Source organism: Octopus bimaculoides, chromosome 16 (assembly GCF_046866305.1).
Source record: "Octopus bimaculoides isolate indiv1 chromosome 16, ASM4686630v1, whole genome shotgun sequence".
In the NCBI taxonomy this organism is placed as follows: domain Eukaryota; kingdom Metazoa; phylum Mollusca; class Cephalopoda; order Octopoda; family Octopodidae; genus Octopus; species Octopus bimaculoides.
The window spans coordinates 47,441,600-47,465,319 of NC_142943.1; the positions used below are offsets into that span (position 1 = coordinate 47,441,600).

At 36.5% G+C, this 23,720-nt stretch overlaps 1 protein-coding gene across 11 annotated transcripts in view; it reads left to right on the forward strand.

Annotated features, from left to right (window-relative positions):
• The window catches only part of LOC106880483 (uncharacterized), an 80,828-nt gene that overhangs the window by 3,058 nt on the left and 54,050 nt on the right, over positions 1–23,720 (forward strand). For 6 of the 11 annotated variants that reach the window (XM_089364732.1, XM_089364722.1, XM_089364731.1 and 3 more), the window contains exons 2-4: positions 19,882–20,172; positions 21,100–21,326; positions 23,191–23,400. In XM_089364732.1, coding sequence (XP_089220858.1) covers positions 19,884–20,172; positions 21,100–21,326; positions 23,191–23,400 — 726 coding nt within the window. In that variant the 5' untranslated portion in view covers positions 19,882–19,883. Of the gene's footprint in view, positions 1–12,332; positions 13,068–13,253; positions 13,323–17,420; positions 17,898–19,881; positions 20,173–21,099; positions 21,327–23,190; positions 23,401–23,720 lie in introns of those variants that run through there. The other 5 variants (XM_089364728.1, XM_089364724.1, XM_052974095.2 and 2 more) reach the window with 5 other exon arrangements.

Consider the following 23,720-nt stretch of genomic DNA (forward strand, 5'->3'; position numbering starts at 1 on the left):
TGTATGTTCAAAACGAGGAAGTCTTCTTGTTTACAGTATTAAAAGAACGAGGATTGAATAATGAAAGTGGCTGTGTAGTAAGTAACTAGGCGCAGGAGTGGCTGTGTGGTAAGTAGCTTGCTTACCAAACACATGGTTCTGGGTTCAGTCCCACTGCGTGGCACCTTGGACAAGTGTCTTTTGCTATAGCCTCAGGCCGACCAAAGCTTTGTGAGTGGATTTGCTAGACGGAAACTGAAAGAAGCCCGTCGTATATATGTGTGTCTGTGTTTGTCCCCCCCCCCCCAACATCGCTTGACAACCGATGCTGGTGTGTTTACGTCCCCGTATCTTATCGGTTCAACAAAAAGAGACCAATAGAATAAGTACTAGGCTTCCAAAGAATAAGTCCTGGGGTCGATTAAAGGCAGTGCTCCAGCATGCCCACAGTCAAATGACTGAAACGAGTAAAAGAGTAAAGTCAAACTAGATTGGACTCGCCTTGCTAATTAACTGTATGGCAGGTGCTAAGCAGTCGTTCGATCTGCTAAAAACTAGCAACACCTTTCCGTCTTAGAAATGTTGAAGGATTAAATATCCTTAAAAGACATATTCATAACTAGAATACCTTTTATTATAATTTTGTTAAAGTGGGTAGCCTGGAGCTAATCAACAACCAGGGCTATTAATTAACCTTGTATTTTATTTAAATAGGTTTCTGACAATATAATTGATGTAATAAGATCTTCGTGCCACTGCTAGTTCTAATTACCTGTTTCATTGTACAAAGAATAAAACCAAGTAAAAAACAAAATGTTTGCAGAGCCAATGTTTTTCAATTATTTGCAATCACCCCTCCCCTCCAAAGTTAAACCCAGACTCGCTAGTAACAAAGGAGCCTTTACATCGTATTCAGCTTGCTAGAAGCAGCAGTCACCTCTTCAAATCACACCTTAATGTCTTACACAAGAACAGGACTCATTGGGTAATGTAATCTATATATATAAAAATGAGAATGTGTGTCTGTCTGTGTGAATCCCTAAAACTCGAGAACTACGCAACCAATTTCATTCAAATTTTACACATGCCTTACTTGCAGAGTTCGAGCACACGGCAACATAATATCTCCTCCACTATTTAAGTATTACGTGTCAAAAGTGAAACAAAAACACTCATGTCAAATACTTTCACTTTAAAAATGAAACTATTCCACTAACTGAAACAATCACATTTCGATACTTTCACAGAGAGAGAAAGAGAGAGAGAGAGAGAGATGTATATGTATACATATACATGTATATGTACACCATTTCGATACTGTAATGACAGATACTTTCAGAGAGAGAGAGAGAGATGTATATGTACACGTATATGTATAGATATATATATAGAGAGATGTATATGTATACATGTGTAGATGTATATATATATATATATATATATATATATATATATATAGATGTACATGTAATATGTACACATATATACATATATACATGCATACAGATATCTATACATATATACACCCATCACACACACATACACATGCACACAAACACACACATTAGTCATTTGTTTTCTTATCCAAAAGTACTGAATGGATCTTTATGAAATTTGGAAATTATATTCTTTGCATAACGGCCATAACTCCCATGAAAATTCATATATTTTTGATGTTGATGAAATTTTAACCCGAACGTAACAGATGAGCATTATTTAGAAAATGATGTCACACGTTATCGAGGCTACCATTCTTTCTGGATGTGCAAAAGGGGATGACGTCTTTATTCCAAGAATTCCTCTTACTCCATCAGGAGCAGACATTCCTTTTACATTCAGAAGACTACAATTTCCCCTTCGTGTGACTTTTGCCATGTCCATTAACAAATCTCAGGGTCAAACACTGTCTGTAGCTGGTCTTCTCTTGGAAGAGCCCTGCTTCTCACATGGACAACTGTATGTTGGCTGCTCAAGAGTGGGCAGCAAAAAGACCTATTTGTATATGCTCCACAAGGGAAAACAAGGAACATTGTTTACAACGAGGTGTTTTAATCACAACAGCAAGAAAGTATGTACATGATCACCTTCTTTTACGAAACTTCATTGACTTTCATATATTTATATTGATATACATATATATACGTGTGTTTGGGTGCGTGTGTGTATATACATCTCTATATATAAAGATGATGCGTAGTCTAGACGGCGTTTTTAGATTTCATTATTCTCTTTAACCCGGGCAACGTCGGGTATTTCTGCTAGTTCTATATATTCTTTAAATGTAATTGATGGTCATGGCTGGAATGCCTTCAGCTCTAGGTTTGATCAACCAGGATTGATCTGCGGTTAACGACACACACTATATATAACTGACACTTGTTACACAGGAAATTTTGGTTTGAAAAACGTTCAGTCTATGTTATCTGTATTCTAAACTTTTGTAAACTGTGTACAACTGAAAGCGTCAGCTGTACACCGATTAAAAACAAAACAAAGCAGTAGAACTAGGTTAGATTGTGTCTAACCATTACTGTGTTCAGAATATATTTAGTTTGTGTTATACAAATAAATGGTCAAGTAGTTGAGCTACCAGTTCCAGATTTATTTTTTATTTTTTATTTCTTGTGAGGTACATGAAATGGGATGCAGTCATTTACATGGACTTTGGTAATTGACTGCTGCTTATTTTTGATTCCCTGAAGGTTTTGGCAGGATTTGAACACAGAACCTTTAAAATGATGTAATTAACAGCTAGGAGGTATTCTGATCGATGCTTTACCAATTTTACCAATACATGGAAGCATCTTTGCAATAATATTGTTATTAAAATAAAAATAATAGAGTTGATATGTTCTGAAAATATCCCAAGCCAAGAAGAGTTTTTTTGTATTTAGTCTGAGCTAAGTTGTTGCACACTGTTATCCTAATAAAAGAGTATTGACAAATTTAGATGTGTGAGTTAATAGTTTTGGTTTCTCACAATCTGTTTAGAAATATGTTGCATCGGGGAAATGGCAAATAAAAATATACTAACTGCATAACATGTCCAACAATTGGAATAAATAGCTTTGTAATTTGTCATTGAGGAAGTTTCATGTGTGCTCAACAAATCTTGAGTTAAATCTCTTACAATAAGCTTACTACCAAGTTTAGAATAGTAGCTTGAGATAATATACCACCTACAGTAAAGCCTGTCTCTATGGTTACAATGATGACCACACATTGAACCTGAAGTAAAACTCATATATGAGACAATATCTTTCTATCTAGAATTTACTGGATTTGTTGATTGCTCTTTTGTGTTCAATTGCCTGCATTTGTGCCAGGGGCATACTTTGACAGGAAGCTTAGTAAGAGTTAACCCTGGTTAATCCTCAACAATAGTTACATTGCATACTTATCATAACAAAATATATTAAAACAGAAGAGAACCTTAGTGATTGTTTGTAAAATAGGAAAATGCTTAATCTAAATTTGTTGTTGTTTATCCCTGCAATTTTCCCACTGTTCCAATGATTCTGTAAATCCCATTTCTCTTCTGTTTCACAACAAAAGAGCAGTGTAAACAAATGATGAGTAAATCTAAACATGAATTCATTCACAATATGCGTCTTTCTTTTCGACTGTCACATGAAAATGTTTTTCAAGAGTATTCAGGACAACTAATTCTTTACTATTATATGTCAGTTATCAATTTTTTATATATATTTTTTTTCTTCTTTGTATTCCGACGCAAAATAATATTAACTTTGTTGACGTAATATTAATAATAATCCTTTATAGGCACAAAGCCTGGAATTTTGGGGGAGGGGGATGGTCAATTACGTCAACCCCACTGGTACCTGACTGGGTCTTATTTTATCAACCTCGAAAGGATAAAAGAATGAAAGCTGACCTTGGTGGAATTTGAACTCAGAATGTAAAGATGGATGAAATACTGCTAAGCATTTTGCCCTCCATGCTAACAATTCTGCCACATTGCTGCCTTATAATTTACGATGAGAGTAAATTTTATGTCCTCTGCTTTCAGGATTACAAATAAATAATTGAATGCATGTAAATGCAATGCTTCTCAAATTGGCAAATATTAGGCTTTCCCCAATGTTAGTGAAATGGTTTTGCTGTCCATTCCATCTCTACTAATAGAATCTGCATTTATATAATTCTTTCTTTGCAATGATTCTTGAACAAGTTTGAAAAGTTTATAAATATTTTAACCTTGTTGTTACCATATTTCTGTTGAAATACATTACTTTTGTTTTGAATAATTTTGAAAATAATGAATAATTAAAATAGCTTTGTCGTTATTAGGATTGTGTTTGGAACATAAATTGAAATTTTGATGGAACATTTTAAAAGAGTAAGTTTGTATCATAGAGCTAGTCTCAGGTGGGTTGACATCAAAAGGGTTAAAATATAGTTTACCATTGGCAAGTCAGTTTGGTGCCTAGAATTACAGATATAAGAAGTGGAATGGTGAAGTAGAAGATTGTTGTGAATGTATGGACACAGATGCTGTTGCTTCACCCTAGGTCATTACTGATCAAGCAGAACCTATGATCAGAGAAATTTCAGCTGGAAGGATCTTCTCTTTTTATATATATATGAGAAAACAATTATCCAATATTACTTTCATTATTTAACCTATTAGCATTCAGATTACTCTGCCAAATGTAATACTTATATATTCACATTGTTTTCAATTAATCATGTAGCTTCAATATTTCAATGATGTAATTGTATGTTTTTAGAATGACATTGCTGGATAGGTATGAGGGGGCCAGGTTTGGCTAGTTTGGACATAAAACAGGTAGAATATTTGGGCTGGATTTGGCTGGTTTAAATGCTAAGGGGCTAAGGCTGTATGGTTTGAGGGAGATTTAGCTGCTGTTGCTTCTAGTAAGTCAGGTAACCATACAGAGGCTCACACAGATTTTGATTATTGCAAAGTGGAGAATTGAACTGATGTCAGATTCCCAAGATTGCCTGAGGTCATAAACTGAAATTTAGAGAGATTTATTTAGAAATTAAAGAATTTTGAGAAGCCATTTGAACAATAGGCAGGGAATACCAATGCACTTAATAGATGAAGCATTAAAAATCCAAAGCAGAGAAAAAAAATGAGCGAAGAAAAAGAAATTGATAGCAACTAAAATTGTTTCATAGATGTGTGGTTAAGAAGTTTGCTTTTATAACCACATAGTTTTGGGTTCAATCTCTTGAAGGATGTGTCTTCTAACAGCCTTGGGTTGAACAATACTTTGAAAGTGTAATTTAGTAGATAGAAATTGCATGGAAGCCTGTTGTGTGCGTGTTTTCATCATCTGACACAAGGCCCCTTGTCTTGCAAAGTCACTTGGTGACCCCCGCCAGTACAGGCGCCATTTAAAAAGCACCCAGCCCACACTGTAATGTGGTCGGCTCTTGGAAGGGCATTCAGCTGTAAAAACTGACCATGCCTGTGTGAGTAGCACGTAAAAAGCACTTAGCCCACTCTACGGAGTGGTTGGTGTTAGGAAGGACATCCAGCTGTAAAAGCCATGCCAAAAGACCCAGAAGTATGGTGCAAGCTCCTGCCTGGCTAACTCCTGTCAAACTGTCCCACCCATGCCAGCATGGAAGGAGGACATTAAATGATGATGATGATTGTGTGTGTTTAGGTGTTTATTTTGATAGTGGTGGCTAAGTAAGGCTCAGCATTACGAAGAGTATTTGACCATAGAAAAGTATCATGAGAAGAACCCATGCAGACATAAAAATGATGAGCGTGACCGTTGCCAGTACCGCCTGACTGGCCTTCGTGCGGGTGACACGTAAAAGCACCTACTACACTCTCTGAGTGGTTGGCGTTAGGAAGGGCATCCAGCTGTAGAAACTCTGCCAAATTTAGATTGGAGCCTGGTGTTGCCATCCGGTTTCACCAGTCCTCAGTTAAATCGTCCAACCCATGCTAGCATGGAAAGCGGACGTTAAACGATGATGATGAATGATGATAACTTTGTGGCAAGCACAAGACACAGTTCTCAACAGTTTTTTTCAAATTGCATCAGTTATGCTTAATTTTTTTTTTTTTTTCTCCCAAGAAATTTTGAATGTAAAGAGCTGGAAGAATTACCACAAAGCATTTGGTCTGACATTCTAATGATTCTGGCAGAGTCGTTAGCATGACGGGCGAAATGCTTAGCAGTATTTTGTCTGTATTTATGTTCAGAGTTCAAATTCCGCCAAGGTTGACTTTGCCTTTCATCCTTTCGGGGTTTGATAAATTAAGTACCAGTTGTGTACTGGGGTCGATCTAATTGACTGGCCCCCTCCCTAAAAATTTTGGGCCGTGTGACTAGAGCAGAAAAGATTCTAACGATTCTACCAGCTAGAAAATATGATTCATTGCATATAATATGGCAGAGTGAGTAACTCCAGTAGCTGGGTTGATATTTTTCAACTCAATTTTTGTAACTTTAAAAGAACAGTGATTTCATGAGCAACACATCTTTATCTGATGAAATGTTTTAGTGACTTTTGTATATATTTATTGTATTGAATATTTCAAGTTGCTGTTGTTGTCAAGCTCAGAGTTAGCTCTGATGACAGATATTCCAGGTGTGGCCATATCATCATCTTAGGGACAATATAGAATTAATAATTTCCAATGTTTATTTTTAAATGGTCAGGTCTTATTTGAGTTAAGCTTGTTGCTTTTTCTAACAGATTTAGCAACTTCATAGTAGCTCTGTTGGCTCATGTATTGTTATAAAAAAAAATGTATTTAGAAACACCATCTACATAAAACCAACAATTAAGTTATTGTCAACATGTAGTGAATATCAACAGTTTAATAGATAGAGTTATACAATTAGGAAAAGATAACATTAGTTTAATGCTTAATATTATTTTAATCATTTGATTAAGTGCAGAAGAGAACTCCAGACCTGTTTCAGTCTTATTAAACATTTTTTTAAAAATCACTAATAAATTCCATTGTTTATTTGCTTATGACAGCCCTTCAAAGGTGATGACTGTGTCAATCCAGATATTCATCCTTCTCCGCTCCCAGCACATGGTTTTGTGTGGAAACAGACGTGGCTGACAAGCCTTATATGAGATAGGCGGATTCTGTGGCATTAAGGGCACTGAAAATGACCCCAAACAACAGCTGCACTGGGTTGATGAATGTCTCCTCCTCTCTTTATGCAGCTTCTGGTGTTTGCTTTCAAAGTGCTTTATTCTAGCATCACACAGGGACTTCCATGCCTTCCAATTAACAGCCAGGGCCTCCAACTGATTGGGGGTAGGGGGACACCATGTAATTGAGAGACCACACTTGAGATGATCAGGATTAGGAAAGTGAAAAATTCTAATGCAGTATTTATAGATTTGCTGTTTATCCTCAGGTTAACATTCATGAAAGTGTTCTCACTATCAAAGACATTTCGGCTGTGACCATCCCATCTTTTATTCAAATGCAGTGTATGTAAGAATACATTATTCTTTTTTCTTTCTATGACTTCGGTGTGAATAGAAAGAAGTTTAACTACTATTTGTACCAACATAAAATATAACGCATTGAATAATATACAATATGGAACGATTTGCAACTTTTTTCACTGCGAACAAACAATAGCTAAATTGAACAAAAATAGCTATAACAATCTATATTGTTGGATTTTAGAATTTATTTTTAAAATGGCTATGACTAATATCTTTTTTATATGGCTATTTTTATGTGCTTTGTATTTCTGCTTTGCTTATTCTGTTGGCAAGTCACACTACACTCCTGTTTTACGTTGTTGCTCTATCTGCAAGATATTTGTCGTGGCTGATGGCAGTACTGCCTGAGTGGCACCCGTGCCAGTGGAACGTTAAAAGCACCATTCGAGCGTAATTGTTGCCAGGGCCGCTGACTGGCTCCCGTACTGGTGGCATGTAAATGGCACCATTCAAGCGTGATCATTGCCAGTGTTGCCTGACTGGCTCCTGTGCAAATTAACTGCAGTGAACTTTGTGACTATGTCTGCTATATAATTAATGTTTCATGGTTCATCTCAAAGAACAGGATAAGAATCCTGCAAGAATTCAACAACTGTTTTAAAAATGGAATAGATGCTTTCAGGTAGTTTCCTTTTGACAGCCATGAAACTTCTGTGTGCAATAACAAACGCTCATCATCATCATCATCATTCCCAGTACAGAGTTGTAAGAACAGTGAAGAATTGTGAGCATGTGACCTGGTTTTTTATTTACTGCTGTGATAACGGTGCTCATTGATCTGTTAAGTCTACCTCTTAGGTTATTTGCAATCATGCATATATGTATGTATATATAATTTGGCATTGATATCAGAGATACCAGTGTTAAGTGATACCTAGAGTAGGTCTCTAAGGAAAACTGGAGACTGCTGTCTGGTTGAAGATTTCAAAATAGGAACAAAGGCATTTTTCTATGCACACACACACACACACACACTGTAATAGCTTAGGAGTGAAATTTAGGATTTCTCAGTTTTGATAAAAAATTTTCCCACCTGGTTTGCACACTATGGCAAAACTGGGGTGTACCACTCCAGCTTTCTTTTTTATTTCAAATTCTTCAGTTTTTGGATGAACTACGCTAATAGCTTTTAAATGAAAATAGCCCATCTTGACATTTTATTTAGAAAATGAAGGGTAATGACACATATTAAGCATACATTGAGTATATATTTAACAAGAAACCATAATGATATTATAATATTTATTAACATAATGAATTATTCGGCCACATGAGCACCATTTTGACAGATAACTTCAAAAACCCTACTGTTCATGGAATCTGTCAATAATAGCAGGTTGGACTGCCTCTGCTGCAGCTTTCATGGTTTCCCATGTCTTTCAACATAAATTGGTGTCTGTCGGCATAAACATCTTGTTTAATGATGGACCAAAGATTTTCACAATTGATTAGAGACAATGCTTTTTACGTGCATTGTCTCTAACCAATTGTTGACCCTCTACAGAACCTATTTACAATCTTATATTGGAGTATTGTTCACATGTCTGGAGTAGTGCAACAGTTCTGCTGCTGTTCCAAGCAAACCTCTACAAAAATGTTGTCTTATTGACTCATCAACTTGCTTATAAGTAATAGTACTCTGTACCATCTCTGTCCAAGTTCATCTGACGCATCCATCTCTCCTTCCATTTAGCAATGTTGTTTATTGTGGAGTTGATATAGTGTGTAACATTGCTTCACCACACAAACTTAACAAGAAACACTTTGCCCAATCCTTACTTCTCAGAAATCTTACCCTCTTGTGTGAACTAAATTCAAACTCTTGTTATCCCTACCAAGCATCATTTTGTCTACAAAACCTAAGAAATCTGGAAAGGTCTGCAACGGCCATAGACACTGCCTGTCTTCCTAGGGTTGTTTCATAATAATAATAATCCTTCCTACTAGAGGCATAGTGCCTGAAATTTGGGGGAGAGGGATAATCAATTATATCAACCCTAGTACTCAACAGGGAAAGACTTCTTTTTTTATCCCCCGATAAATTTTTTTTAAAAATATTATACTTGGTGGAAAATTGATTTCCTACCATGTCTTATAATAATAATGATGAGAAAATTGTAAAGATTAAGAATTTGTATAAAAAAAAAAAATCCTCATTTCTGTATTATGCATATTCATGTCCCAGTTTGCCTAATATTAAGACCTGAATTGCCTAACTCTATGAAATTTGCCTAACCACTGGACATGAATATACATATTACAGAAATAAAGTTTCTTTTAATAGAAATTCTTAATTTTTGTGACTTTCTCATCATTATAATTATTAAACCAATTTTCCATTATGTGTAATATCTAAAAAAAAAAAAAATTTTATGGTAGGGTACAAAAGAAGTGTTTGCCTCAACTGATAAATTATTATATCGAGCCAGAAGGATGAAAGGTAAAGTCAACCTCGGTGGAATTTGAACTTGGAATGTAAGGACAGACGAAATGCCACTAAGCATTTTGCCCAGCGTGCTGCCAACTCACCGCCTCAATAATAATAAAAGTGTTTTCTTGCGTTGTCATGGAGTCATCTCCGCATATGAGTGTTGTTACTCATAGAGTACTGACATTTGATTCCAATAGGATTTGGATGGAGACTAAAAGGAAGCCAACAAAAATATATCTTAATGTCTTATATACGTACCTTTTCATTCAATCAACAGTCAGCCTCTTCTGCCAGTGATTTGTAAGGATGGTAAATATATTCTGGTATATTACTGATTCTTCTTTTATCAATCTAACAGATGAATGATTAAGACTGAAAACCTAAATAAGCCTAATTAAATACTGCTAGATGTAATTTATTTAGCCCAGTGGTTCTCAGCCAGGGTCCATATAAGATGTTTTTGGTGGTGTGGGGATCCACGGTAGTATTTTAAGGGCCCCTGTAAAATTTTTGCTGTAGATGTATGTATGTATTGGTTATGTATTGCAAGAAACAGCTGGATTTCTTTCTCTAACATTTTACATTGTTCAACCTACACAAATTAATGTGTGAAAAAGAAAATAGGAATTTAGAAAGAAGTGTCTATAAAACTAGCTTTTAAACATTGAATAACCGGGTGGGGGGTCCAACAGAATGAAATAGTAATCAAAGGGGCCCATAGATATAAAATGGTTGAGAACCCTTGATTTCGCCCAATACTCATCAACAAGGCTTGTCACCCTTGCTACTTGGCATTCCAATAGAATAGAGTCGGAAATTATCTAGCGCGTTTAAGAAACATTTTTGCGGAGATTTGCCTCTACTTCCGTAAATTTAGTTTTGAAAAATCACAATCTCAGATGTTTAAAACAAATTCAAAACTGAAAAGTCACGGAAAAGCTCCTGTCCCCCAAAAGAGAAAATCTTTTTGCAGATTCGTAACCTACAGGCGCAGATTCGTACCCATAGGCGCAGGAGTGGCTGTGTGGTAAGTAGCTTGCTTACCAGCCACATGGGTCCGGGTTCATTCCCACTGCGTGGCACCTTGGGTAAGTGTCTTCTACTATAGCCTCGGGCCGACCACAGTTTTGTGAGTGGATTTGGTAGACGGAAACTGAAAGAAGCTCGTCGTATATATGTATATATATGTGTGTCTGTGTTTGTCCCCCCCCCCCCAACATCGCTTGACAACCGATGCTGGTGTGTTTACGTCCCCGTAACCTAGCGGTTCGGCAAAAGAGATCGATAGAATAAGGGCGCTGTCATGGTATTAGCTGTCAGAAGTGAAAGTAGAAAAATCTGACAAGGAACGTTACTGTTGGTTTGAGTTGATTCTTTGGCTACTGACAGCTAATACCATGACTGGCCGGAGCGAGCTATCTGTCTGTCTGTCTGTCTCTATCTATCACTCGAAAGTTATTGGAACAAATTTGACACCTATATCCATGCGTTTGAAAACACACAGAGTATAAGGGTACTACTAAATTCTCTCTGTTGAAAATTATATTTTAAATAATTTGCAATTTCAGAAAATATATTTTTATATTAAATTTGCGTTTTCTAATTTGATAAATTCTACGGACACAAACAGAGGTGAACGAGTGATAAATAGATATAGATATATAGAGAGAGAGATAGTGAGATAGACAGATAGATAGCTCCGGCTAGTCAGTAGCCAAAGAATCAACTCAAACCAGCAGTAACGTTCCTTGTCAGTTCTACTTTCAATTCTGACAGCTAATACCATGACAGTGCCAGAATAAGTACTAGGTTTCCAAAATAAGTCCTGGGGTTCGATTTGTTCGACTAAAAGGCGGTGCTCCAGCACTCCCGTCTACTCATATCTCATCTCATCCACACCTTCCTCACACACCCACACACAACCTACACTACCGTACTTGTGCATTTGCCGACTTTATAAACACGTACACTTACCAAAAATGTCACACATACCACTCCCTCTCATATATTTGTCTCTAAAAGGCGGTGCTCCAGCATGGCTGCAGTCAAATGACTGAAACAAGTAAAATAGTTAAAAAAAAAAAATAGTACGTTACTTTGAAACCTGCCTATCCGAAGAAAATAGTTTCGGGGCGCACTAGGTGATTCCCGACTCTATTTTTTATAGGAATACCTATTACTTTTATATCTAAAACATAAATAAGTACCTTAACAAAGAGATTGGAAAAACAAAAAAAAAAAAAAACGAAGCAAAAATTAAATTGGATAATATATCGTAGACTTTTTAAAAGCCATTTCATACTTACTTTAAAGTGACTTCTTGCATCACTTGTACTCTCCCGAAATTCTCCTACAATTTAGGAAATAATTCCAGCATAAAAGCGATATAAATTAATAATGCTTTAATCTGGAACATGAAATCGAGTGGTAACCGTTTTTTTTTTTGTTTTTTTTCTCGATTATTTACCTATTTACTGGCTCTATTTTTTTTTCCAATTGTAAGTGGATAAAAAGGGAGTAGCACCAAAATATAAGAATCTTCCAATGTTCTGTCACTGTTGACAAAAAAAAAAAATCCTTGATATTTTGCATAAACAAACTGAAAAATCTCAAAAAAAAAAAAAGAAAGAAAAAAGCAAAGTTTTTAATCCAAAGCTTTCGCGGTGACAGTTCCGAATTCCTGATTTCCGTAGACTCGATACTTGCAACCATATAAGATAGTAAATAATGAACGAAACTTGTGTTTATCTGTGGGAAGGTCGACTTTATGACGTCTTTTAGATAAAGTATTGCAATACAGTAGGAAAAGCCACAAGTGCGTGATTGATGATAATAATTTTTTTTTTTTTAGCGGTGAAGCAATCCAATTAATGTTTAGTTTCTATAAAAATAAACTGCATGAGAGATGACCTATGGAAACTGTAATTTACCTTTTATAAAAGTATACAAAATAAACATTCGTCAACTTTTTCTTCGTAATGTTTTTCTGCTTACTACTTTGCTGAAATCGGGAATTTATATCATACTAATATAGCGTTTCAGAATTGTGTTTTGTTACCGCTCCTTTCATTTCATCAGCGAAATTATCGGTTTTTACACCGGAACTGATGATGTTAAGTTATAAATTGACATTTTGACAACATTCACAACATTATAATCTTTAACAGTGGTGAGTGGTAATGTTTTTCCTTTTTTCTTCTTTCGGTAATGTTTCGTTTTTAGAATCAGGAACATCATTTTCAAATGTTTTCACCCAACTGATTTATAGAGTGGTGTTCGGCGCAAAACAGGATGTGTGTTGCTATTCAGTTTCATTTTTAGATTTCTTGCCAATAAAGAGCCGGTTTCTAACTTAGATCCAAGGAATTTCAACATCAACAGAATATTTCTGCGTGTCTGTTTGCATACAGCATTTGGATTCAGTGTATGTGCAGATTTTTGTTTTGGTTTTATATATTCTCCTACATATAGTTACATGTCTAGACATGCGCATGTAAGATACTGAACTTTTGGAAAGTTTTACAAATTCTAACAGTTCCAGTGATGGCTTTTGTTTGTAATTTTCTAAGCATTCTCCATGTAGGCATGTGTGTTTTTGGCGGTTCGGTTCCTTCGAGCAGATGAAAGACAATGTCTGTTTTACCAGCACATGAAAAAGAATTAAATTATATATATATATATTTATTTTCTGTAAATTGCCGAACACCTTTAAATCAACTGAGTGAAAACATTTAAAAGGATGTTTCTGATACTTTGGTGGGAGGTGGGTACAATTTTCCGTTGAAACAATTTCAGCAATTTGTAATTTCTTATGTTTTGACATATTTCTGTGTTATATTTTCAAATACATTTCCGATCTTTCTCTCAATCATGGAAATAAGTAGGGTATTGATAACTTAAGGGTACTCGAAAATTGATAAGGTTGAAATCGATAAAGTGGTCCTTGACACTTTGAGCCACCTCCTTGAAGAGGTGGACCCTACGACGCCCGCCCATTTCTATTATTCTGTTTCAGTCATTTGAGTGCGGCCATGCTGAAGCACTGCCTTTAGTCGACAAACTGAACCCATGTCTTATTCTTTGTACCTAGTAGTTATTCTATCGGTCCTCTTTTGCCGAAGCGCTAGGTTACGGGAACGTAAACACACCAGCATCGGTTGTCAAGTGATGGTGGGGGACAAACACAGATACACAAATACATTCATATATATATATATATATACACACACACATACGACGAACATTTTTTTTCTTTCAAATCTACTCACAAGGCTTTGATCGACCCAAGGTTATAGTAGAAGACACTTGCCCAAAGTACCACGTAGCGAGACTGAACCGGAACCATGTGGTTGGTAGCAAGCTACTTCATTTCATTAACGATTTGCCATGAAGGCATTACAAAGAGGGGACAGACAAACATAAAGGGTGTAGTAGCTGCTATTTAGCGATTAAACACAAAAATATAATTAATATATTACTAGTTTTCTTATTCGGCGTTGTTCATTACGATTTGTAATGGCTGCTCTGAAGGACAGGCATCCGACCACCAGGGTAGACCCCTTGCTTGTTCCTCCCTTTTCTGGCTTTCACTTACCTGGAGTCAGATACTCCCAGCTTTCTCGCCACAGGCTTCCATCTTCTCATCAATCTCTCTCGTGACAGGCACCCCTTCTCTAGCCTGATCTTAATCCTGAGGTGGTAACTAAAAAAGTTAACCAACTCCTGGCCAGATACAACGGTACCCGTCACTATGCCTCTCACACGCGTCTTCCATATTGTTTCTTTCAGTATGGCTACTACGCAGGAAAAGCAACCACACGGCCACTCTTGCGCCTATTACTTTCTTCTATTATTATTACTAATTCATCATTGGACTGTGACAATATTTGGTGTTTTTTATGGTTTTAATCAATTACATTGAACCAAGCATGTCTAGTATTTTGTTCTTCCGATCTTTGTCGAGTCACTAAGTTCGTGACACATTCTATAATTTACATACACCGATATGTACACACACACGCACACATATACGTATATATATATATATATATATATATATATATATATATATATATTATATATATCACATATAGATCATGTGTTGACAACCAGCTGGAAAAAACGTTACCTGAGGTTAAAAGGTAGTAACATAACACTATGCACGACTGTCACGTTGTGTTGGCAAATAAATATATATATATATATATATATATATATATATATATATATTTAGAAATAATAAATTTCTAAATCTCTCAGAGGGAAGGGGGAGTAGATAAATAGACACAGACATGACGGGTGTCCGCAAAATTATCGGTTGCTTCAGGTACCCGTTCTACGACAAACTAACTATTGAGTCACGTCCTGCAAAACGAACTCCTCACACATACATGTTTTGATACGTGACAGTTGCCGGGCTGCATTTTTTTTTCTTTTTTCGGTGGTCTTTTTCTATTTTCTGTTTGGCGGTCTGCTTTGAATACTTTGAGGGAAAGAAACTAAAATATTCGAGATGCATATTTTCCCCAGCTGGAGAGTGTGTGAGAGAGAGAGAAGTGACTACACGCATTGTATAGTTAGACAAGTATTTTATATTGTAAACAATTTCTGCCTTGTCGAACTTCCATCTTTCCACTCGCTTTTGCCTCTTTTATTCATTCATTCCTTTCATGTCACCGCGTGTTGGCCACATTTCTCTTGTTTTCATTTTCATCTCGCACTCCCGTCTACTCATATCTCATCTCATCCACACCTTCCTCACACACCCACACACAACCTACACTACTGTACTTGTGCACTTGCTGGCTTATAAACACGTACACTCACCAAAAATGTCACACATACCACTCCCTCTCATATATTTGTCTCTAAAAACGGATACACTCTGATACTTGTAAATATGCATCCACCTCTCTTCTCCTCACATTCCCACCTGACCCCTTGTCCGTTTCCCCCTCCCCTCTCATTGAATTTTCCTCTTCCTCAGTATCCTATGCTTTTCTGTTTCTCCTGACGAAAGATTAACATCGGAAACATTTAAGATTTTTTTTTTCTCTTCCTTTTCAGCATTGAATTTACACAGCATTTGATAAATCGTTCCTCCTGTGTTGTTTGTTTTATTGTTTATTGCATTTACAATATATCACCACCACCACCACCACCATCATCATCATCATCATCATTTAACGATCGTTTTCCATGATGGCATGGGTTGGACGGTTTGACAGGAGCTGACAAGTCTGAAGACTGCTCCAGGCTTCGTTGTCTGTTGTAACATGGTTTCTATGGTTGGGTGCCAAACTGAGTGCCTTTTACATGGCACCAGCACTGGCGAGGTATGGTTTTTACAGCTGGAGGCTCTTCCAAATGCTAACCACTTTACAGTGTGACCTGGATGCTTTATATGTGGCACCAGCACCGTGGGGTCACCAAGTAATTTGCAAGACAAAGATCCTTTGAAAGGGGCATTGGGTACTGGGGGAGTTGGCCTTGTGCCAGGTGATGATGGAATGGACAGAAACAGGTCCCATGCCTGTCTGTCATTAGTCAGATTTATTTCAAGATTTCTTGCCAACAGAGAAAGAGCTTGTTTCTAACCTAGATCCAAGACCCCCCCCCCCCATTGGAATTTCAACATCAACAACTGTATTTTTGTCTCTATGCATGTATGTATATGTGCAGATTTCTATGTTTTACTTTATGTATGTAGTTACATGTATATAGTTGCATATCTAGACTTGCTCATATATATTTAAATGATGAAATTCTGGAAAGTTTTACAGTTCCAGTGATGGCTTGGTTCTGTAGTCTTTGAATCAGTTTTCTCCTTTCTGGTTTTGAGAAGCCCAACTTATCAAGATTGGTATTTAGGCAGTGTGTTACACATCCCAGGGCCCCAATAATTACAGGTGTAAACCTGAACTTGTAATCTGGATAGAGTAACCGTAGATTTCTCAGTAGTTCAGTGTAGGTGTTCTGTTTCACTGATCTTCAGCTTTATATTAACATCCGCTGGACACCTGATTTCCAAAACTGTACACAGTTTCTCTTCTCTATCCCAAATCATTATATCAGGTCTATTGTGTTTACACTTTATTGAGCTTTTCACTGGGACATTCCACCAGTACTCCTTTTTTTATTATGAGTGACTACGGCTTTCACCGTACTGTGGGTTCTTATTTGTCCTTGGGGTTGCCCCTTCGACAGATCTCATTATACAGTGTCTTAGCTACAACATCATGTCTCAGTAGATAATACTGTGATGACATTTTTGGACAACTGCTTATGACATGAGTGATATCTTCAGTGTTACCTCTACAAAGTCTGCTTTGTTTGTTTGTGTTTTAGTTAGTACATATGAATGAATGAATGGGGTCAGTTGGTTGAGTTAAAGTGATGTGTAAAGTAACAGAATCACATGGTTGCAGCATTGGCAATGATCTTTTCTCTACCTATAAATAAACTGAAGCAACTGGACTTTCTATTCAGAAAGTGAATTAATTACCATACTAAATGAATACATATTATTTTGTTTATCAACTTTGAAAGAATGAAAGGCAAAGTTGACATTGGAGTATTTTGAACTGTGTGCCGATAGCCAGAACAATCACTTTACACCGATTGCTCTGGCTTTGGCAGTAATTGTTCTCGTTATCTCCACACACACAGTTCAAAATACTTCAATGCCAACAAAATAAATATGTATTAGTATTGTAATTGATTCATGTTCTGAATTGAAATTCCAGTTGCTACAATTTATTAAAGGTAGAAAAAAGTATCATCACCAATGCTGCAACCATGTGATTTTGTTATTGGTTCCTTGGACACGTGTCTTCTACTATAGTCTCAAGCCCTGTGAACAAATTCGATTGACAGAAACTGTGAAAGCCTGTGATGTGTGTGTGTGATTATTTTCCCACCATCTGACAACTGGGGTTGGTTTCTTTGACTAAACCCTTCAAGGTGGTGCCCCAGCATTGACCACAGACCAATGATTAAAGTAAGTAAAAGTTAAAAGATAGTCTTTAAATGATATGTTACACACACAAACAAAAGCAAATCTCTTTGTAAACACATGCTCTTTTACTCTTTTACTTGTTTCAGTCTTTTGACTGTGGCCATGCTGGAGCACCGCCTTTAGTCGAGCAAATCGACCCCAGGACTTATTCTTTGGAAGCCTAGTACTTATTCTATCAGTCTCTTTTGCCAAGCTGCTAAGTTATGGGGACGTAAACACACCAGCATCAGTTGTCAAGCTATGTTGGGGGGACAAACACAGACACGCAAACATATACACATACATACACATATATATATATATACATATATACGACGGGCTTCTTTCAGTTTCCGTCTAGCAAATCCACTCACAAGGCTTTGGTCGGCCCGAGACTATAGTAGAAGACACTTGCCCAAGGTGCCACGCAGTGGGACCGAACCCGGAACCATGTGGTTGGTAAGCAAGCTACTACTTACCACACAGCCACTGCTACGCCACTCCACTCATGCACATTAAAAAGTGGAAAGTAGCTCTAAACACTCTCCCTTTTTTATTTATTTAATTTTCTTTTGGCAATGTGAATCTATAGTGTTGAAAACAAAAATCCAAGGACGTTTTTTTTTCCGTTTTTTTTTTCGAAGCATAGTTACAAAAAAATTGGGCTGGGCAATTGTTTACTTATTTATACTTTGATAATTTGGTTTGTAATTAAGACGTTATTCTTGTTACTGAATTTTTGTGTTGTTGAATTAAGTTCAAATTTTCCAATTTAGTCCTATGTTTATTTAATGCTACACTGTGAACCATTAGTACCGTTGTTACATGTAGTGATTCCTTTTGAGTCTCTGGGTAGGCTATGAATGTAGCATCAAACTCTTCAGAGTTTGTTGATGTTCATTTTCATGTGGTTCTAAGATGGAATATAAATTGAGGCTATCTTCTTGTTTACTGTGTCATGTTTATTTTTAGAAAAGAACTTTTCTTTTGACCTTTGAACTTCCTACCTGTAATCATTACCTGTAATTCTGTGCTTTATTGCAGTCTTTTACCTTTTGGTTTCACCAATCTTTTATATCTCAGTTTGTCTACTTTGACCAACAGTTCTCAACTCTCCCTACCAACCATTATTTATATATTTATATGCGAAGGTGGATGGCTTAGTGGATTGGGTAGAGGTATACTTTTGTAAACTCTTGTACAACATTTTAATTTATGGATGTTGATATGATCAAGTTGATTCACGCAAGTCAAAATTTAACCCTTTAGCAATTAAACAGGCCATATCCAGCCTAAAATTTTCTACCTGTTCTATGTTCAAACTGACCAGATCTGGTCTCTCACACCGATCTAACAATGTCATTCAAAACATAAACATTCACATCATTGAAACCTCAAAGCTACAAAGTAATGCATAATTAATTCAAAGCAGTCTGAGTGAATAAGTATTACATTTGACAGAGTGTAGTGGGTGCTTTTACATGCCAGCGGCACGAAGGCCAGTCAGGCAGTGCTGGCAACGGCCACGCTCAAAATGGTGTATTTTACGTGCCACCAGCACAAGTGCCAGGAAGGTGATGCTGGTAACGATCGCGCTCAAATGGTGCTATTTACGTGCCACTGGCATGGAAACCAGACAGCTACTCTTACAACGATCACGCTCAGACGGTGCTCTTAGCGCTCCAAGGTGCCACGCAGTGGGACCGAACCCGGAACCATGTGGTTGGTAAGCAAGCTACTTACCACACAGCCACTGCTACGCCACTCCACTCATGCACATTAAAAAGTGGAAAGTAGCTCTAAACACTCTCCCTTTTTTATTTATTTAATTTTCTTTTGGCAATGTGAATCTATAGTGTTGATTCACGATTTCGCTTTCATGTATATATATATATTTCTACAGCTGGGTGCCTTTCCTAACACCAACCACTATGTATACATATATGATGTATTTATTTATTTTTTCTTTTTTCTTTTAATTTTACAGTTATGAGTACTGGCAGAACTGAAATCAACATGGCTACTGGTGAAATTAGTTTCAGGCATTCAGATTTTGCTGTTGTCGTATTCCCGTCTATGCCCGAAACTTATCCCACTGATGCCCATATTGAATGCCATTATACAATCACTTCTGACTATCACCCATCAAACAGAGATTGGGTCGGCTTATATAAAGTCGGCTGGATTTCCTCACACAACTACATCTATTATGAGTGGTGTACCCCTCTCAAGGATTATAAAACAGGAAAAGAATTCGAAGGCAACATACTCTTTCCATGTAAGTTTCGAAACATTGGTTTTAACTACATACTTACACACTATAAATACTAACAATGTCTTATGATATGTAATTTTGTCATTCAATGATTTGAGTTCAAATTTTATTAACTTTATCTCTTCCTTCAGGTGGCCTCTACCACAAAGTAACATGCATGTATATTATTTTAGATGTGTACATGGAGGCATGTAGCCTAATGGCTAGAATGTTGGACTTACTGTTGTTAGTTTTGTGGGTTCGATTCCAAGACATGCATCCTGTTGCATCATTGAGCAGGGCACCTCATTTCATGTGGTTCCAACTGACTCGGCTAAAAATGAATACAAGTAGCAGCTGGTCTTGCATTCAGTTTTGTAACATAGTTTTGTAATTTCATTTGCTTAAATGCCTCAGAAATTGAGAAAGCCACTAACCTAATAAGCCCGTAAGCTTGAGACAGACTTTAATTTAGCTTAATGTATACATTTATAATACACATATTTTGTGTGTGTAGATAGAGATGTATAATATATTTGTTTTATGTGTATGTATATACATGCATAATATGTGCTTTCACACACATGTATGTGTGTGTCTCTGTGTGTGTAATATATGTATAGATTGTTTGAAGTGATGTTCAGACTTTATATATTAAGATAAAGGAGGTAGTCAGAATTTTGGATAATTCTTTATTAGCACTTTCATCTCTTCACGGAGACATCTGAAGATTCTGTATGAATTGATGAAACCGCTAATAAAGAATTGTCCAAAATTTTGTCTACCTCCTTTTTCTTTATATATATATATATATATATATATATAATATTAGGGATAAAATCCAAAATTACAGGTAAAAACTCAATTAAAATCAATTTATTAAAATTAATATATATATATATATATATATATATAAAAATGTACTTTTTTCTTTTTTACATCTTTTTGCAGCACATCAAATGCCGGGAGATGATGGGGAGTTTTACCAGTTCTGTTATGTTGCATCAACAGGGCAAGTAAAAGGAGCAAGTACACCTTTTCAATTCAAGAAACCGCGAGCTGATGACTTTGTTGAAATGTTAGATGATGAGAACGATATGTTGGTAATCCATTCCAAAACATTTGTCATGGAAGAGAACCTGAGGAAAGCAGAGGTGGAGAAAAGTACACTTTTAGAGGTGAGAGTCCTGATCACCTGAATTTAATCATACTTGTGCTTTTTGTGTTGGTAAGATTCAATTCAGTGAGAAACCAAATTGTATTTATAGAGATGGAAGGGCAAAAAATATCCAGCATTTTTGATAGAGCCCTTCAGGAGAGACATTTGGGAAATTTTTTTTTACATTTAATATTAAATAATTTTTAGCTCACTATTTAGAGTCCATGTTATGTGAAAATGGTTACATTACTTCTCTTTTATTTTCTATTTTGTCCATTCCTCATTTGCCATTAGACAGGGAATCGGCATGGTTATTAGAACGTCAGCTAAAAGACATTTCAGTATTTATTTCAGCTTTCTGCATCTTGAATTCAGATCTGGTTAAAGTCTACTCTACCTTCTGGGATTAATGTAGAAAGTACCAGTCTAGGGCAATGGACTTGTGGAAACATAGCAATGAATGAAATGCCTTGTGGTATTTGTTCCAGATCTTTGCATTCTGAGTTCAAATCTTACTGTAGCCGACTTGGTTGGTAGACTTAAGCCATTACTCAACATAACACCACCACATAGGGCTTGAGGGTCTTTAACAGAGTCCACTTTTTGCAAGCATTAAGGACAGGTTCCTTGAGGGAACTTCAGCCTTCAGAGATCCTCTGTTTGCTGTTGTTTATTCAGTCCCAGGTGAACTTTGTTCAAGAAAACCTATGACAAGAATGAGCATTCTATTTGTTACCATTTTTTTTTTTTATTTAGTATGTGAGGGACTACATCGTCCAATGTATCCTTCTGTATTCAAGATGGTAGGCTGTGATTCGAGAGAGATTTGGTTACTATTTGGTTTTCGGACTTGGTTGAAACATTAGGGCCAGGTTTTCATTTTGAGAATACTTTCCTTCCTCCTTTGCACCAGTCTTGAAACCCCTGAAAAAGCCCATGACTCAGTTTAGTTGACGTAACTGGAGTAGTTTTCCCACTTGCTAACTTTGTGAAGTGGGTTGTCAGAGGTAGATAACTAAGATGATCTGTTGTGTTTTTGATTTCATTTTGGATTAGGAAGCAAATTTAGAGGCTTTAAGTACAGGGAATCTGATTTTAGACCCGCTTTGGTTAAGGAGAGGGAGTTAAAAAGATTTGGCAATGTTTGTAGAGATCCTTTTGAGATAAAGCCAGAAAGCTCAACCAAAAGTATCAAGTATATTAGAATAATACTCACCAACCGTATTCATTTTGCCAACCTGTCCTTTAACCAAGACCAGTGGTTTTTCATTAGATATAATCAATCTGGACAGCAAAACAGCTTTACAACAAAGTTTGTGCTTCTGAGTGTTCAGTTGGCTACATTCATGTCTGATTCACTTGAGTACAATTGATAAGATGTTTCACTATCTACAGTTAAGGTCAAACTTATGAAAGAAACCTGCTACTGTACATCCCTTTCCCTCACTATACAATCCATCTAATCATACCATCTATCGTCCTGTTGTCTCACTTATGTCTCAAGGGTAATGGAAACAGACATAAACAATGATGCTCTATAACAGCTTGAATCTCTCTCTCTCTCTCTCTCACAAGAACATTCTTCTCTCAGAATGGCTTCCATAAAGTCTACTAGAGACCTAATTTTTTTGTATTCACCAGTGGACACCATTTGGTGAAAGCAAAGTTGTTGCCCTAGACATTAGCAAAGGTTATGACCATGTCTGACATGTGAATCTATCAAAAAATTTCTATCTACAAACTTTTTCCATTTATGATCTCTTGGAACAGTAGCTTCATATTAGATCACACCATTACAAGTGTCTTGACAGTTTTTTTTTTTTTTTTTTTTTTGCTTCTTAAAAAAAACAAACAACCTAATTTGTGTTTTTGTTTTCTTTAAGGACATTGAAGAATACAAGACAAGAATCTCAACTTTGATGATTAAAGTTTCCCAACTAGAAAAAGAAACTGAAGAAGAACTGAAAAGCAAAATGGCAGTGACTGAAGATCTGAGAACAGCTTGTGTTAAAATCAAGGAGTTAGGAAAGGACATCTCTGATGCAGAAGCAAAACTCCAGCAGTTGTCATCAGAACTTGAGGATGTTAATGAAGTGAGTTTGCATTCATCCATTCATTCATTCATTCATCCATCGTTGGAAAAAATAATTCTCTTTCTTCTTGTAATGATTCCTCATAGTAACTGTTGTCTGGTCACTTTTGCTGAACTGCATAAAGTGTTAAGGGAACTTTATCATGGACAACGCAGCACTAGCAATAAGTACAAAACCTTGACCCTTTGAAGAGAATACCATCTCTCTCTCTCTCTCTCTCTCTCTCTCTCTCTCTCTCTCTCTCTCTCTCTCTCTATCTCTCTCTCTCTCTCTCTCTCTCTACTCTCTCTCTCTCTCTCTCTCTCTCTCTCTCTCTCTCT